Source organism: Zonotrichia leucophrys, chromosome 12 (assembly GCF_028769735.1).
Source record: "Zonotrichia leucophrys gambelii isolate GWCS_2022_RI chromosome 12, RI_Zleu_2.0, whole genome shotgun sequence".
NCBI classification, from domain to species: domain Eukaryota; kingdom Metazoa; phylum Chordata; class Aves; order Passeriformes; family Passerellidae; genus Zonotrichia; species Zonotrichia leucophrys.
In genome coordinates, this window is record NC_088182.1 from 13197095 (window position 1) to 13216100 (window position 19006).

At 36.5% G+C, this 19006-nt stretch overlaps 1 protein-coding gene across 4 annotated transcripts in view; it reads right to left on the reverse strand.

Moving 5' to 3' along the window:
* The window catches only part of CACNA2D3 (calcium voltage-gated channel auxiliary subunit alpha2delta 3), a 454430-nt gene that overhangs the window by 168916 nt on the left and 266508 nt on the right, over nucleotides 1-19006 (reverse strand). For all 4 annotated transcript variants that reach the window (XM_064723753.1, XM_064723751.1, XM_064723749.1 and 1 more), the window contains one exon: nucleotides 18888-19001. In XM_064723753.1, the coding sequence (XP_064579823.1) occupies nucleotides 18888-19001 (114 nt within the window). The remainder of the gene's footprint in view (nucleotides 1-18887; nucleotides 19002-19006) is intronic.

Consider the following 19006-nt stretch of genomic DNA (forward strand, 5'->3'; position numbering starts at 1 on the left):
AGTCTACACATATCTCAAGGATTCTGTATGTTTTCATCTGGGAGCATGTATTAGGAGACAGAGAGGAAATGTCATATTTTCTCTATCCTAGAAGAAGTAGAAGCAAACAAATTTAGCTTTTTTGCAAGCAAATACAAATTATTGAACTGTAAGCAGAGCAAATAATTTAGTTATCATGGGATTTAAACAGGTAGAAGGGAGAAATATTTTTAGGTTGCCAATATTTCAAATTAGTCATAATCTGATCTTAGCTTAATTGCAATTACTGCTTTTCCTAATACTAATTTTCCTGCCAGCTGGAAATTAAAATTGATTGAAGCTACTGTGGTTTTTCAGATGTCTTAAGTACACCATAACGTGAAGAACATCACAAATATATATTTAAAAGAGCTCTGAACACAGAAATTTCTCCATATCCGGTGTGATTAACCTAATGCCCCCAAACCATGTTCAGAATGTGTGTTATAAGGGAAGGAAGACTGACTTCCTGATCTCCTGAAGATGAGTGGAATGGTTTTCCTGCCAGCAGGCACTTTAAATAGGATATACAAAAGCACAGTGCTGTTGTGAAAACCTTTGCATACAGTTCCAAACATTCTTACACTGAGAGTTTTGTTAGACATCCACTTTCTAACTTGGAATAAATAATCCTAATAAAAACCCACTTAAACCAGTGCATATTTAAAACAACTAAAATATTAAGACTAACATTTCATAACAAAGATTAGCATGGTATAAACCTCTTTCCAAAGGTCTCATTGTACAAATCCTACTAATTTAAATGGAAATACAATCTTTGAACTGAACATACTGTACAACCAGTATGCACTCCAGCGAACATGGAAATTTAGTGTAGCATTTACCACTAATGTTCAGCTTGGTTTGAGGCATGGTAACAAACAGATACAGCCCAGGAAATTCAGGTTTGAGTGTTCATTAGCCCAATATCTGAGAGCACCATGCTTGCACACTCACAGCTGCTTTTGAATGCTCCTGGGTGTTTCTAGGGATATATCTCCTTTATCTCTTGTGAGGAATAAAGGTGTCTATACTTGGTCCACACTATACCTGGTTTAGAATCAAAGACTGGAAACTGGTCATAACATCAAATAATCCAAATTCAGTGAGTCTCTCTACCAGAATCACTTTCAAGTATTCCTGCAAATGCAGCTTTGGATGATTTTGCTCAACCATTTCTTAGTTACTTCAGTAGGCAATTCTCAAACAGTCCTTTGAATATAGCTGAAAAGGGTAGCAAAAAAATTAAGCAGTCTATCTTTACTTTCAGGTCATACAGCATAAACCATCTTAATCCAACAACCACACATAACATTTGCTTAAGTCAAACATGAACATTATTAAATTTACCAGCAGACAATTTTTCTTTTCAAAATCATAAACTGCCATGAGTAAAAACATATTAAACATAAGAGGCATCCATTACACCTTAGACTCCCAAAGTATTCTGCATTATTTGTACATTTTTGTGTGGTATCACATCTAACAATGCCTCCATAGCCTTAGATGGGTTTAAGCTGCTAATGGAATGGTAGCTAAAGAGACCTTTATTTTATCTGAGAGTCACAAGCATGAGGCAAAACACTCTAAACATAAAAAGTGTAAGAGTAAAAGCTGTAAAATCTACAAAAGTCAAATTTATTCTTGCTACTTCACACCTGAGAAAGCAGAATATGTTCATCTCTGATGCAAAAAACCAGGGATTCTAGAAGACAGATCAGCTGAGACAGATCTGTGCTGACTATAAAATGTGTGATGCAGAGAAGGATAAAAAGGAGAAGTGCTTTGATTTGAAAGACTTTTTGGGACAGTAAAATTTAAAAGCTATACTTAAAAATATGGTCTTTCTCTAAGGCACCAGCCCATAATTTTTTAAAAGAAATGCATTTCTCCCTCAGAATTGCAGTCAACAAATGACAGTACTGTGGAGAAAGCCAGAAAAGACATAAACCAAAGGAGCTGATGCAACATTGATTTTATGAACTTTCTTTGAGCATTCCTTTCTATTTTGAAACTGAAAGAACTGAAAAAAAAAAAGGATAACTGAATTTACAGAGAGACTTCATAACCATCACAGCTGATGAAACAAGCAGCACCAATTCCATACATTCCCCACAGGCCAGCACAGTAGCACTCAGTGGATAAAAACACCTAGATGTAACAAAAAGCAGACTGAAGTGATGCTGTACTGCAAAAAGTAGCTTGGATACCAGCAATCAAAATTGTTGTTATGACACAAAAACTGCAGAAGTATTTTTCCTTCCCTCCATTTCACAGATGCTGGCAAGGTATTGAAATTTTATAGTGAGTCCCCTCACAAGACAGACAAAATAAAAGCCACAGATAAATATCTGTCAAGACTGCAGTTGAAAGGTATAATCTTTTAACTTGTCAGTCTTCATGTATGGAAAGAAAAGGAAAAAACAGAAAGGATGGAACAGGAAAAGCATACAAATAGCCTAGGATTTGTACATTTGATTCTTGTTCCAAAAATGTAAGAAAGTTGCCTGAAGCTTTTCAATGCTTGTTTCAATTGGCTACATTTGTGTGCTGCTACCAAAAAAAAGGGAACTTCAACACTTAATTTTCCTCTGTCTTGCAAAAGAAATACTTGGTTTTGGAATAAATTTGAATAAATATGAATATGGGTATTGTTGGAGGTCTTTGGGGAGAAGAAAAACAAACAACAAACCAACAGAAAAAAAAGAAAAAATACTAAAGGCCTGAATTAGAAAAAACTTCCAAAACAGACACAGTGTGAGGAGAGACAGGGAGAAATATCAATGTGCAATTGTGCCAGGTAGAAACAAGATTCCAACAGGAAGCTGCAGGAGGAGAAGAATCCCAGGCATTGGGGTGATGGAAGGGCAGTCACTGAGCTCAGGGCAGAGGTGAGGAAGGCAAAGCAAAATTTGCAAGCAAAGGTGGGAAGGACTGAGATTTCCAGCACCACCTTTGCTCCATCTGTAACACCAAGTGTGGCATCTCCAGTGTTTCCTTGGAACACCGGCTGCCCTTGCACAAAAGAGATTTCTGACTTCAGCCTCTGCCCCAGGAGTTTTACCAGGTGTCAGGAGGATTACAGCCCTTGCTGTTGTACTTTCATTCACATCTACCTTTACTCTCAGCTGAAAAAGAAAATGCTTTGAAATTTTTGGGTTTCTTCTGTACAGGAATTTGGCATTTCCTGTCTGTAAATGTAAACCTAACATCTTCATTCTTAGACATTTACCTGGCACCTCAATCTCATTGAAATGTACTTCTTTCTTCAACCTAATTATTAATATTCTTTAAAATAGAAGTGAGTCCCTTCTGACCTGTATTCATTAAAAAACACTTGGGACTTCCCACAAGCCTGTGACTGTGTCTGTATTCTCAACAGGTTTGTTCTCAGGTAATTGCATTCTCACAGTGCAACATAACCCTTGTAAATTATCAACTGGAAAAGATAACTTTCTGTCTTTCCAAATAAAACATCCTTGTTGTGTCATGTTGCTAATACAGAATGGGTACCTGCATTCCTGGGGAGGATGAGACACCCTAAACATGCAGCCTGTAAGTGCACCTGCACTTTACAGCACAAATGTGTGCTGTAGGTGAAGGGAGAACTGCCACATGCACATTAACATCAAATTATTTGCTGATTCACGCCTACAGAAACAACAGCATTTCAGAATTCAGAAAGATCCAAGGCAGAGCAATGACTGTATGCACCTACAGACACTTGAATTATTCTGTGTGCAAACCCAGAGCTCCAGGAGCACTGAGCCATGCAGGGGCCTGGGTGACACCTCCTCAGTGGCACCTGGTGGCTCTGTTTGGGATGTCAGCAAGCCACAGGCACACACCACATGAGCAGCACTAACTGCTGAAAGGGAAGGAAGAGGGAATGAAATAGAAGGGGGGAAATAAAAAGTTAACAAATTAAAGCAACCCCAAACTCCCATCTAACAGAAAACTCTATTTTCAATTCTGTTGTTTGATGCAATGTAAAAAGCACAAACTAAGCCAGGAGAAAGTATTTTATCTTACCAAAGGAAGAAATCAGACCAAAGCATCTTACCAAGCAGGGAAATACCAAAATGAGAGAAATATGCTGGAGGATACTGTTTAATGTTGAGCTGTGGAAAACCAAAGTGGGGAAGATGCTTTGTGAAGGACCCTGGAAAAAGCCTTCAAGGATTATTGGTGTACATCCAAGTTCTGTGCTGCAAGGACTTTATTAACAAATGAATAGTATAGGAATAATGTCAGAGCCAAGAACTGAGGATTTTAGAACAGGTGGGAAGATCACCTGCTCACATTCTGCCAAAGGCCACACCGGAGGCTCAGTGCACCCACCAGCCCATCTGAGATGACATATTCTGCATTTCTTCCATATGTTCCTAAAGCAGAGTGATCCTGGTATATCTGTCCATTTACAACTAGCATGCAGCATATTTTGCCAGTTTTTCCTCTTTCAAGGCAGTACATTTTCAGAAATTTAAAAAATAATATTACCAGGAGAGACTTTAATGATAACACCCCTTCAGAGAGTGATCCTGGTATATCTGTTTATTTACAACTAGCATGCAGCATATTTTGCCAGTTTTTCCTCTCTCAAATCAGTACATTTTCAGAAACTCGAAAAATTATATTACCGAGAGAGATTTCAATAATAACACCACTTCAGTGGCTGATTGAGCTGATGAAATCAATTCCTGTGCAATATCCAACCAACCCCTCTCCAGACAAGCTGCAGGAATCAGTTCAGGCAGCTTTTGATGCAAGAGCACACAGACTCGGTGGAAGGGCGGGCTGAGTCTTGGCAGCACGGCTAACAAATGTAATTATAATGATAAGAGCTCACAAATGGCTTCATCCTGCACTGTCACTCACGGCACAACCTGCTATCCCTCACTCCTGCTGCACACAATGACCTTTGTCATGCTTGAGAAAACAGCTTCCCACTGTGATTTGACTCTTACTGAGTGGCCAGATGGGGCAGTTTTGCTTCATTATTTGTGTCTGTGAAGTGGAAATGCCAACAGAAAGATTCATTACTGTCAAGATCATCTCTGCAAAGCTCCCTTGATTTATTAGGGCATAAACTGCTGTACTGGCTGTAATGAGACATAAATGTTCTGTAAAGCCTATGAACTCAAGAAGGAAATACACTGCCATCAAGAGGCTCGGGGCCTAATTTATTAACAGCTTCTGTCATACAGGCAGCACTGACTGTGGCAGTTAGGGGAAAAAATGTAAGAGATTTGCCAATGACATGTTTACATAAAAGAATCTCTTCTATTTTTTCCTGAGATTTTTTCCGTGCTGACAGGTGAAATGCAGTGGAATTGATAAATATGATAAAATATCAGCATCTCTCAGATTCTATTTAATGCTCAGATTATGATCCAGACTTATAAATCATAGGATAAGGAAGCTTAAGACTCAAGTTATCTTGAAGGGAGACAATTCCGTGTCCAACTTCTGGGTGTTCTAGATTTTTTTAAGCCCTACATTTTGTGAGGCAGTCCAGATTCTCTTACATTTTTATTTGTATCACAGGATTTTGCCTACTTTCATAATTAGCACAGTACAACACTCTTAAAATATTACAACTGTTTATGACAACAAACAAGTGTCAAAGAAACACTAGAACTGCTTGTGTCTGCCATGAAGTGCAGGCATTATTTGAACAGAATACATCAGCTGCTTAATCCACACCGAAAGCATGTACAGAGCACTTCAGCAACACAGGAATAATTCAATATTCCATTAACAAAGGGCTTCTAACATGGGATCAGGAGTTTGAGAGGCTCTCACAGTCCAGCCCTTAGGATTCTGTATTTCTGTCAGTTACAGATGCATCAGATAGTTAAAGCAGTGGAGCAAACAACAGCCAAAACAAAAAATCCGTAACAGCAATAACAAAACCCAAAATAACACAAACCAAAAAAACAAAAACATGGCACAACTTAAAACTGGGTCCAAATCTGCACCCATGGTAAAGACTCCTCTGCATGTTCATGAAGAATGTAACACTTTATGTTTACATTCAGTCAGCACATTAGAGAATAAATGAAAACATCCAGATATAAAATTACACTGTTGCACAAAAGTTCCTTCTAAAATCTTACTGATTTTTCATGTACCTCTTCCAAAACTTAGAGACAAACATGCACAGTGTAGATAATTCTTAAAAGTCTCTTTGCAGAATGCTCTTCTAGAAAACTTTTGCAAGAACCTATGCCACAAAAGAAACTTCTCTAGTGGGAAATACATTCGCAATCTGAGCAGTCCTACACAGACAATTAAACCCACATAGAACATTTTTACTATTAGATCAGCAAAATAAATGGAGAAAAATGGAGGAAAATATCTGCTTATGATGGCATGATCATCTTGCCCATGCTTCTGATTTCATAGTCCAGCCTCACTCAGAGGGCAACTACACTTTGTACTGGCACAGCTCCTGTGACCAGCTCTGGATCATGTAGATGCTGTAGTGCTGTTAACACTGGATTAAACATTAATGTGGGAGTGAAAACCAGGCTCTTTTGCCACTCAACAACCCATTAATAAGTCACTTTGGAGAAAGGAGGAAAATACACCTCTTTTGTTGAGCCACCATCTTTTTGAAAAGCTAGATCTGTAAATTAGTAGAAAAAATAAAGTGTATTGATGTTTGCATGTATATAAAAGAACATTAAGTTCATTTACAGGTATTTCTAAAATACCTGTGTGGCTTCCTTTACATTAAAACTCCCTTATGGCTATTAAATATTCCAACAATTAAAAAGCAGCCAACAAACCATAACTAAACCAGGTGTTTGCTCATCTATTTCTCACTAAATAATGGACAGTTTTCTAATGAATTATGAAGTTTTGAAAATACTTGCAATATGGCAACATTGCAACCCTTAGAGCTGAGCTCAAGTTCAACTGTTTTCCCTCTCCTCAGCAAAAGCAGCTGTGGTTATTTATACAACATGAGCACTTTTGTGCTGAATTCCTCTCCTTTTCTGAGAGTCCCTGGGGTGTATATTGTGCACAGATCCATCCCTGCTAACCAGTTATCCTTAACGATAATTCTCAGTAGTTATGCACATGAGTCTCTGGAACAGCACATCTGAAAGTGGCTCTGGTGCAGAGTGGCACAAGTTTTGTCCGAGTTCCCTCAGTGAATTCAGGAGTTTGATGGAAGAATTCAGGAAAGGAATTAAGGAATTTTAATGCCCTTAAAGGTTCACTATTTGTCAGCCTAGAAGTATGTTCTGACTGGTTGCCAATGATTAATGACTGTCATCTGCTTGCCTGGGAGAAGAGACCGTTTTGAGCTACTTTGGTGAAGGCTGTGGAGGGGCAGGGGGATGAAAAGACATTCCATACATCCCTGCTGCTGTGTGACCAAAAACGGCCCGACCTCAGTCTAGCCATGTCTCCTCACTTGGGGAAGGTATGTGAGGATTTTATAATGAGCCAAACTGTAATTTTGAAAATTTTATTTATTATTACCTATTGCTAATGCAAGCAGAGCACAAAGACTTCATTTTGGTATTCACCTTTTCATACAATTGATTATTGTATATAACTGTTAAAACCATGGGGAAGCACCCACCAATTATACTGATGGTCCAATGGCTTATTAATTATTGCTTGCTGCACACAAATGCAGAATCAAGTGCATTTTTCTGTCTGAAATGGCACAAACATGACGTAGCACAAAGGCATCCTCAGATGTTTGGCTCATCCCTAGTTTCCATACATGGCCTTCTAAGGAGAATTTAGGTCAGCCAAAATAAAACAGTTTGTTTCAAAATGGGGTGCCATATGTCAAAACGTACTTAGCCAGTAAAATTTTAGCCAAAAATTCAGTATTATCAGATATGGTGCTAAAAACTCTGTACTCACAGTTTTCTCATGCTGCTTGTGTACACACTTGAATATTTTCTAAAAATTTGTGCTTGGTTGCTTAAATGTATCAAAATATTTTTCACAAGTTATTGCCATAGTTGTCAGAATTATGCTGATATAATTTTTTTGTTTAAATAATTTGTAAGGTAAGTTTTGATTATGGACTGAGTTCAGTCATACTTTCAAAAAAATTCTAAACAGTTCCATTGGCTTTATAAATACTGTGGGTACTACTCTTCACGGAATCAGGGACAAGTCAGATATAGCCCCAGCATAGACCATAACTCCCAATTTGACAGGATTGTACTGAATAACACACAGGACAGTGCTGGAAACTACCTCCAGCAGAGAAAATGAAAACTCATTTCGCAAGGCAGCTAACAGGATCTTCTGTCTTGGCAAATATTGCCCCCTGTGTGAGACACAAAGAGGAAACCACTATTGATCTGTGCTTAGAAGCATTTTCTAAAGAAGTTCTTGCAGGAGAGCTGAACACACAGTATTGTACAACTGCAAAAAGGTTTCACTGGTGATGCTCTCACAAACTGGGGACTGATGAGGGACTTTCAGTTTCAAGTTTCCATTTCAATGGATGGAGAGAAAGATAGTCTGACCAGAGGCACTTTTGCATACAGGATGAAATTCATTTTCCATGAATTTTTGTGCCTAGAAAACTTGGTAGCATGAATATTTTATGAAAGCTCACCCCCTAACGTGATGCAAACTTAGCCAAAGCAAATGTTTACAGTTTTCACCCATCCCTACCACAGATGTTTCAGTATTTGGACAAAACTCTCATTTTATGAAAAATTCAGCCATTTCTTTTTCACAAGATGAGCAAACTCAATAACTGTATACTCAGTTATTTGCACTCTTGGAGATTAAGTTAATAGAATAGACAAAATGCCTAAGAATTTTTTTTATTTTGCTTTTTTAGGAATAGGTAAAGATTTAGACTGAAATATGATTCATTGAAAGGCCAGTGTTGTTCTATCTTTTGCTTTTTATTCTTAGGAAACCTTCTTCATCGTTGTACTACTATCTTGTATTATTAAACCAGCTAAAAAAACACAGAAACAGACAATATCCAATACTACCTTAGACATTATTAAAACCCCAAAGAATTCTCCTTCATCAGAGGCTGAAATACTGAATCATTTAAAACTCTTAGAAAAATTACTTTTTTCTTAACACACCATCATATTTTATTCTTGCCAAGAGGATGGCCCAGGTTGCCTAGAATATTTGTCTGTTGTCTCCATTCATGCAGATTTCTAAATTTTCCTTTATGCATCATGACAACAGAGAGTAGTCATCTTTCTAAGGGTGTTTGTGGCATTTTTCCTCACACAGGGATGACTTGTTTCTGCTTATTTTTAAAATAGGTGATGTGAACATAAAAGTGATACCAGAAGTTGCTGAATATTTCCAGATCGCACGGAAGCATGAGAGCTAAGGAGCTTGACTGTACAATTTGAGAAGGAGACATTTTTCCAGGAAAACAAACCTTAAGTGGCTTCTGTCTTGAATTGTCCAGGCTCTGGAGGTGTTCTGTTTTATGAACCTCCATGTAACACGTATTTCAAAATGTTTTATAAATATTTATAGCTGCTTCTATTTTCATAACAACATGCTGAACAGCAGTCAGTGGCATTTACACTTTACTACTACAATGGATTTTAAAGCCTTCTTCAATAAAAAATCCTGGATGATTCAAAATCCTTCATGTTTTCTCAAGATATGTCTAATGATGTAAGGTGGCAGAATAAAGACTTCTGTCTTCTAACACTGCACTGAACTCAGCTTCAGTGTTAAGATCCAGCAAAAACCTCTCAACAGCTTGCAAGGGGAAACCTCCGTGACTGAACTGAAATCTTAAGAGAAGTCAGTGCACAAATGGCATCACACAGAAAAAGAACATATTTATTCAGATGTGCAAATCCCAATTCTGCACAGAGACATTGATGGTAAGGATAGTAGTGAGGATCATGGGATGATGGAATTTAGAACCTCATAGAAAAGAGTAGGTTTTTATCAGTTTTGCAGCAGCTGTCTGCACATGGGAACAGAACACAAAAGTTAAGTCCACAGAGACTGCCATGTTTTGCAGAAGTCTCAGAATGCAGTTAATGCTGTTATGCCAGTTTAGAAAAAGTAGGTATAAATACAGTGAGATAAACAAACAGTGCTCTTTAAATGGGTGTTCTATAAAATGCCTAACCACTAACAAAGTTAAAGATTCAACCACTCAGAAAGAATCAGCAGACCCACAACAGAGTTCTAAAGATGGGATTGTTTGGATAACTTGTTTAGTTCTTAATTCAGTAAAGCGCTTTAATGTATGCCTGAATCCATTGCTTTGGTTAGCAGGGATGTAATAACTCACATATGTAAGCATTTCACTGAAATGAATACTAAACTAGACATATATGAGCCCCTGCATGGAATGAATCTCTCCTACTGCCTTGATATATGTGCATGCATTGAGGGATTGTTCCACAGCCAGACACCACGAAGGATAACAGAGGTACTCTGGGAAAATGGTATATATGAATAATAATTTCATATAAACAACGTCTGTTGTACTTCCAAACCAGCAGAATTTGGCCTCTCAGAGTAAAATGAGCAAGAAATACCATTTGCTGTATGTAATGGGATGCCAGCAAGAGAATACTATACCAAACATTTAACTTCCTCTCTTTGTAACACTCCCTTTCCAAACATCTCCTGAGATTTGATATTTAAACATGCAATTTACCAACCTTCTCAACTTAATGTAAATATCCAACAGAAGTTAAAGTTTCCCTGTGCAATGAAACAACACACTATGGCTTATTTTAATACACTGAGAGTTACAGAAAATAGGAGTGTATGAAGATTTCATTAAGGGAAAAATGATACAGGAGTCAACTAAGAATGGATCATACAAACAAGGCAGAAATATAATTCAGAAGTCAGAAGAAAATGTCTGAAAACAGTTATTTTTTGGAGTGGTCCTTAGTTTTCCAGGGTACTTACCAGCTGCTTACAGGCTGTTGGAATTGCTGTACCTCACCAGAGGAAGGAATCTGACCTGTTGGTCAGGAGAAGATGCAATAACCCATTTTCCTGTTCAAGCCTCACAATTGCACTGTCTCCTCTACTCTTACTCCTACATCACACTGGGGCCATTCCTCTTAGTCATCAAAAAATCTTTAATCCTATTAAAGTGCTTGTCCACCACACAATACTGGTTTTGACTCAAGCTTAATCTTACATTCAAAAAAAATAAGGGTATAACAGGACATCATAAGTACAGTTTTTTAAAGCTTACTCCAAAAATGCATGTGAATTTTTCCATCTTCCCTGACTGTAAAGTCAGTTAAAATTTTCACATTGTGACTTCTGCTCTACAGATTAGAAAACACCTATTGAGCAAGTTTGCAGATATATTATATCCTAATTTCAGGCTATTAGTGGAGGAAGCAGAGATGAGTGAACATAACTCTAGTTTTATCTCTTGCACCAACTTAGTTTTCACTATGACTCTTGGCTGTAATGTAACATTTAATATAAAATCACATTATTTCAACTCTTTCTAAAAGGCAACTCTAAACAGGAAATTTAGGAAGACATTCAATCCAACACAACCTTGCCTTCTTTTTTTTTTTTTTTTTTTTACTATATATACTTATTTTTGAAATTATATTAATCCAAAATAATTGTTTGGAGTACTGTATTATCCCTTTATTGTCCAGTGCAAATAATGGGTTTTATATATGCAGCTGTGGTCACCTTTTTGGTGGTGGGTCACTCACAACCAACAATAAACATTCTTGATATTTTGCAGAGACTGTTGATACTCATCTAAAATAGAACAGCTCTGACAAACTTCAGAGCTTTTCTTTCTGTAAAGTTTAAGAAGATGCATACATTTTAAAGAGACTTAAAAACAGTGTATAAACTGAATACTGGCTTTTAAGGATAACTGCAGCATTTCTCAGTTTAAACCACACAAACTAAAATACAGCTTTTATTATGCTGTTAAAGAACTTCAAGAAATAAATGATCTCACCATTTCCTTAAGCAGATGACACAATTCTTCACAAAAAACATTACCTCAGGAAAAGACATAGTCCAAAGAACAAAATAGGCATATTTGTGCAATTACCATCTCCACTTTAACTGTCTTGCTTCTGGCATGATAATTTTGAAAAACTAACACCTTACAGCACATAAACTATCAGGAGAAAGTTTGGTTGGTTGGGGTTTTTTAGTAAACAGAATCCATAATATATCAGCTTCTTATTATGATATTTACTTCTTATGTTTTGGTCTGTCTTGTTAATAATGGCCATCAGCCAAACATTTCAGCCACAGGGAGTTTTATGCCAGAGGCAAATAGTGATTGCTTGGAGTCATCTAGGCACGTTTTATGGACACCTATTTTATCTCAAATTTTGGATCTCTCTATGCCTACATATACATAAAAGTTATCTTCTTTTTTACAAGGAAAAGGAATCATTTTTTGCATTATTGACACTCATGAGTTCCCAAAGAGTACTTTGGATAATCTATTTCAAATTGTGGATTATTCTCCATTTAGATTGTCCCTTATTTATAAGGTGTTCTGTATGACTCATGGCCAATTCACTTGTGTATCTATTTTCTGATTATATTACAAATATTAGCACAGTAAGGGCACTTTGAATATGCATTTTCAATGGGTATAAATTATCATTCCATCTAAAAGTCTTCAAACATTCAGAAAGCATTAGCTCCTCCATGATTCCAGCCAAGTGACTGCATACAAGAAGCAGTAATCCTTCCTCTGGCAATCATGTAAGCCCTGAGGATAATATTTAATTACCTTTATCTTCACAAAAAACATCTCTCCATTTGTTTCAATTTAAGCACTGCAGGGGAAGTTTCTTCGTGGCAAATTAAATTGACAAGTGACTGAAAAAGAGGTCTTAACTACTCTGAGTGTCACATAAAAGAATTCAAGTAAAAACACTAGTGACAAATTTGTAGAAATCATTATGGTAGTTTTGACCAAAAAAACCCCCATTCACTTAAAGAGAACCTACCCACCTATTTTTCTCTCTAAGAGAAGAAGTAATAAGGCAAAATGAAACCTTTGTTATACTTTTTTTTTTCTCAAAATGAAATCACACTTGAGGCAGGAATCTAGCTGTGATGAGTTGTTTCTTTTATCCTGAAATCAAAAACTTCTGTTTGATCTCATACCCCATCTTTTGTCATACTACAGGAGTGCCTAAAAAGGTAAGTAATTAATATAAGTTACATCATAGCTTGAAAGGCCTATAAAGTGTCTGGACCTTCTTTTGTTCTTGAGATAAGCAGTAATAAAGCACCAGGTTTGTGTAGCAGCAATGGCATCTGCCTCCAGAGTACGTCAGCCTTTTCAGAAAGAAACTCAGTTTAATAACATCCAGACAGGACTGCACATGAGACATTCAATTTGCTGTACAAATGCTCCATGTTGCCAACTTTGCCTCATTCTAAGCTGCAGACTTGGTTAAGGCTCTGCAGAAAGGTTTGCAACCTGTGGATGGCAGATGAAGAGAAGGATGGTTTGCCACCACTGCAGTGCCACAATGCAGCCACCCATTGCCTTGTGGCCTGTTCTCACAGCACCCATTAATTTCTTTACTTTTTATGCCATGTTTTCATCTTTCTTTGCTCAAGGAGGATAAGGAAAGCATCCTCTCCTGTCCTATGACAGAAATTAAACGTTTGAGGATTTTTACATATACCCAAAGCTCAGACATTTATTTCGTATATACAGCAGTTGAAGCCAATAGATTGTGGATCACTAAATAAACTCACTAAATAGATTTCTAGCTAAAAAAAATTTAAAAGGCAGAACAATTACATGTAATTTTTTATTTCATAGATCTCTAATATAAATTAGTGGATTGATATTAAGAGCTTTAGTGACCAAGTGACCAGTTCTCACCAGGAATGACCAAGTGTTTTCTTAAATATTTAAGAAAGCCATATATTATTAAATATACCATAAATACTGATCCTGTAAAAGTATACATGAAAGTCCCATGTAATTAAGGAGCTATTAACTGATTATTACTGCCTGCAAATCTAATATTCCATTATGAAACCAAATCTAAATCCAGCAAATTTCAAGGTGCTGCTCTCTGGATTCAATTACAATTTTAAGTACTGTATATAGAACCAGAGACCTGGCAGACTGTGAAACTTTTCCTATAAAGCAGATGTAAGAGTAGGTATAAACACTTAAAAGTCATGGAACTATTTATATTGTAATTTCAACAGTTCCATTCAGACATGGGCAGCACTGGCTGTTAGGTCTTTCTACACCATAATCATTTAGCAGTTGGAATAAAGATGTTATTGCAGTTATGCTTTATATTCACCCTTCTTGAAGTCTTAGCACTGATAGAAACCATCTTAAATCTCTGCCTTGTTGTAATGGTTCATAAGCATAAAGAAAATATTTCTGTGCCATACAAAATTAATTCTACCCAGAGCCTCAGAATAATAGGAGACAGACAGATGAAGTTCTATTCCCTCTGACTTGCCCAGAAAAAGAAAGGCTGCAGAATAACTAACTAGGTAACTGGATACAGAGGTATTTTTATCCCAGATTCTCTATCTGGATTTGATTCTAGAAAATGAGGAAACTTTAGGTGGGATTTTGGTTTCCATTTGACTTGACTTAGTAAGGAATTAGTGCTTCTGGTTTTGCATGTATTTACCATCGCATATAACCATTTCACATAATTATGGAACCAAATGCTTTTCAGACTCAAAGACACACCCAAAGGAGGGGATGAAGTTCAAATGATTCAGTGATTCTTTTGCTTTCTTTTCCAGGTTTTAAATATGGTACAATGCCATGAAGCAAAGACCTCTCAGGTCCAGGGAGCAGAACATCTCTTTCTGGTTGCCATCAGTCATAAGAGGTCACAAAGCTGACGTCTCCCTTGGCCACCTGAGTGCTGCATTGACCCAAAAAGAATACTGAAACTCTGTACCCAAACTGAAATACTGACTTCCCCTTGATCTCAGTGAGACTTTAGACTCTGCTCTCAATCATATTTATGGAAGAAATGCTTTTGGGCTTCTCCAAAACAAGGAGTAGATGGGGATTCTAGGAGTACAGAACTTGACAGCCACATAAAAACAATGGGAAATGGAGGAGAGAAAAAGACCCTCAAATATTCAAGCACTGGGTCATTTTAGCCAGCAGAGAAAAAACATCATGAGGCTTCATGGAGTTGTCAGTGAGTTTATAGGGTTTAAAATTGTTCCCTTCCACATTCATGCAAATGTTGTGCCAATTCATGGAAGAAAATTCACTGCGTTATTTTCCTTTGCAATATCACAAGATTCTGAGAAAAGTCTTGCCATATTTAAAATGACAAAATATATTAAATTATATTTAAGTAGATGCTTTCTGTTCCAAGTTTACTAATTTTCAATTAGTGATTAAAATGGCTTTCAGCTGAGAACCTGACAAAGCTTGAAGCTCTGTTAATATCTCTAATCTCATCATAATTTCATTTTTTGATATGCTAAGGCATTTAATCAACATATACAAGATTAATCTTCATGGAATTTTCTGTGAGTTATTGCTGGAATTTTCCACTAGAAAGAAAGTAGGACAGTTTTATTTAAGAAAAGATCATTAGTGGTACTATCTTCTGGGAGCAGACCTGAAGCACTATCCTTCCGTGTAGTCACATTTATCTGTCTGCCTGCCTCCCCTACCCATGGCCTTTCATCCTTTTGAGTTAGAACAAGGGACCTGGAGAAATACCTAAGTGCAGTATTTTGTTTGGTTTCTGATAATGCTTTTGGATCTCATAGTAGGAGCAGTAACATAGAATAAAAGCATTATTCTGGTACAACTGACATCAAAAAGATATTTTGAGACTTAAAAGGCTTTCTCCTGAAATAGGACATCTTAAAAAAAGAAAATTATTGGAACTATATTATAGCTCTCATTGTAAACAAACATTTCCTTGGTACAATTCCTTTTAAATACTTATTTCTGCTACATGATGAAAAGCTGGGCTTTTATAGGAGATGTGTAGATTTATTTACTCTTGTGGATTAATTATTCCCATTTTGGTACTTCACGTGGCAGAGTTGCCTTGAATGAATCACAGAAATTGGAAAGTACTGAATGTAAGTTCCATGAATGAGAAAAATTATGTACATAGCACAAACTCATTTCTAATGTGTGAGAATCAGCTCCTTAAGATTGCACCTATGGCCTCATAAAAAGAAGGAAATAGATGTTAACAACTAGTCATATAAATAAAATATAGTGTGTTATAAAAATAGCATCTACTAGATCTACATTTAAAGTAGTAGAAGATACTAAGTAAACATGGGGAAATATTTTCGGGGTTTTTTTCTGTTTTGCTGAGGAAGACAGAGACTCATAAAAAACCCAGTAAAATGAAAGCATTCCTTCTTGCAGGGAAACAGTCCAGAAGATGATTTTTAAAAGTCTTTTGATGGTCATAATTTCCTGGTATCTGCAAAAAATCAGGCTGATTTCCTTCAAAAAACTCGATTGCTTAATTTAAGCTACTTTGGGGATTTAATTGGAGCCATTTTATTCCCTTTCCTAATAACAGCAACACAATTTTATTTTAATGCATTATCAGAAGGAAGATGATTTTTAATTAGTTGTTAGGCAGAATATATCTCCAATAATATGTAATAAAGATTGGTTTTCCCTGTTTACATTATATATATATATATATATATTTTTTTTTTTTTTTTTTAAGGCTATCTCTTGCAAAGATAAAAATGGTTTGGAAAAAGGAAGAAAACATGAATTGGTGCTTTTGTCCTGCAAGTTTGTATTCACTCTCCATTTTTAGAGATTCTCGCTGACAAACTTTTAGAGTCTTCACAGCTGTATAAAGATTTCTTTCCTTTCTATAGGAGAACAAAACTTATGCTGCAACTAATTATAAACTATTTGCTGTTATCTAACATTAGATCAACTCTAACTGAAATTGGTACTTTGCTAACCAGGTAATTGAGATAAACAAAAACTTCAGAATTTACCTCAATTAGAGCTATTGCCTTTTCCACCACTGTCCACCCCAGTATCACAATGCAGGAAAAACATAAATTATAAAAAAGATGGCAGGGTAGTACACAGATAATAGGGAAAATTATGTACATTAAAAAAAAAATCTAGCAGTTCAAAGGTGAGATTTATAAATGTAAAAACCAGCTTTGGAGATAATAAAGGGTGTAATGCAAAGGTAGTGAATTTCAAGTGCATGGCATGCATAATTTCTAGGCACACTGACACTGCAAATATGTAGGATATTGCATTTTCAACAGCCTTCCTTTCTAGAATAACAAATCCAACAAAGACATTCAAAGCTCTAATACATTAAAGCCTACATATGGAAATCTTTTACATTTTTCATACTGAAACATTTCAGGCTGAAAAGAGGAAAAAAAATTTGATTTTTTTTCCATACATGTTTCTTAAAACACAATTTACAAGGCTGTGTTAATACATTAAATATTTTTAGAAGAACTGAGTAGAATATTGAGTTGAATATTAACTAAAAGCTGCTCCCCAGACATCATGTCCTTGCTGAACAAGGCAGGACTCCTGATGCTGGGCCTTTGCAGAAGAATTCCCAATGGGAACCTCTCCTGCTGCTTTTTGCAACAGCTGTGCTGAGCGGGGTTATCTCAGATGGAGCTGAGGATTAGCACATGAAAGATACACAACACATGTTTTTGTGAAAATACTCTTTCAGAGAATTCTTTCCTTGCTGATTCCCTACGATAAGAGCTTCCCCAGAGTCTCTTCTTCTTAACAGAGGAACCAACTCCAAAGAATAAGAAAATGCAGCACCAGAGGCACAACCCTCTGAGAGACTCTGAGAATCTCCTTTAACAACAGTTTTTGTTAGATAAAGTGAAATGTTCTCATGGAATATCTGAGGGCTTAACAACTTAAATTAGATGGCGTCCCATTGAGTAAGAGAGGCAGGGCTGGCCACAAAGCCTTCAGCTTTTAGGCCTTCTTTCCAGTGGAATGGTATTATATTTGCATAAAACAGAGCTAGAGAAGTCACTCAGAAAATAAACGGAATTTTATAAAAGAGAAACATGACTAAAAGCTGAAAATTAAAACAACTACTTTACACAGAATATAGACTCCATGCAGCACGGTCACATTAATCAATTACTTGCTCAAACTGCATCTCAGACCATGTGGTTGTTGCTTCCATAGGCATGTAAAATGGCAAAGAACAACAAAAACTTCCTAAAATAGTCCCAAAACTTGCTTCACCTGAAGACAAAATGTAGAAGAAGATTATTTCCCATAGAGAAACAGGGCCCACTAGAGCTTCCTCATCTGATAAATTCAAGGCATTTCTGCCCTACTGTGAAATTTCCACTTGCTATATGATAAGGTAATTTAACTCTGGGCAAATTTCTTTGTATAGATCAATAGAGCCAGATACATTTTTAATAAAATCTTACCAACTATCAGCTCTATCCTTCACTCTGCCAAATGAAGAAATTAAAAATACTGAGTATTACATCTCCTCTCTCCTGTCATAGTAAGCCACTTGCTGTCCGTAGTACATACCCATCTTCAGCTTGAAAAAGCATTGAATTATTAATGTGTATTTTGGGAGAAAACAACATTTTTTCTCATACTTAATGATGTGTCTCAGGGGAAGGATTATACAATGCTCAAAAATGTAACCTGAAGGGAAATAGTGCCTTTATATCCTATTAACCTAAGTCCATTACCATAAAAGGCCATCTCTATCCTCAGGCAATATCATATAAGCGGTTTTTTAATTAGAGATCCAAAATCATTTATAGATAATTAGAATGATTGTTAACTGACTTTTCAATAGATACACACTTTAGATTGGGTATGAAGCTTTGGGTTTCCCATTCAGTAAAGGTGATAACACACTTACTTTTCTGTCTGGCCAGTTGTATTTTGCAAATATGGTATCATATGTGTCCACAGCTCCATCAGTGATCAGCATTATGGCCTGGCTGCAAATGCTTCCTTGTCCCGTGTGATTGAACTGCA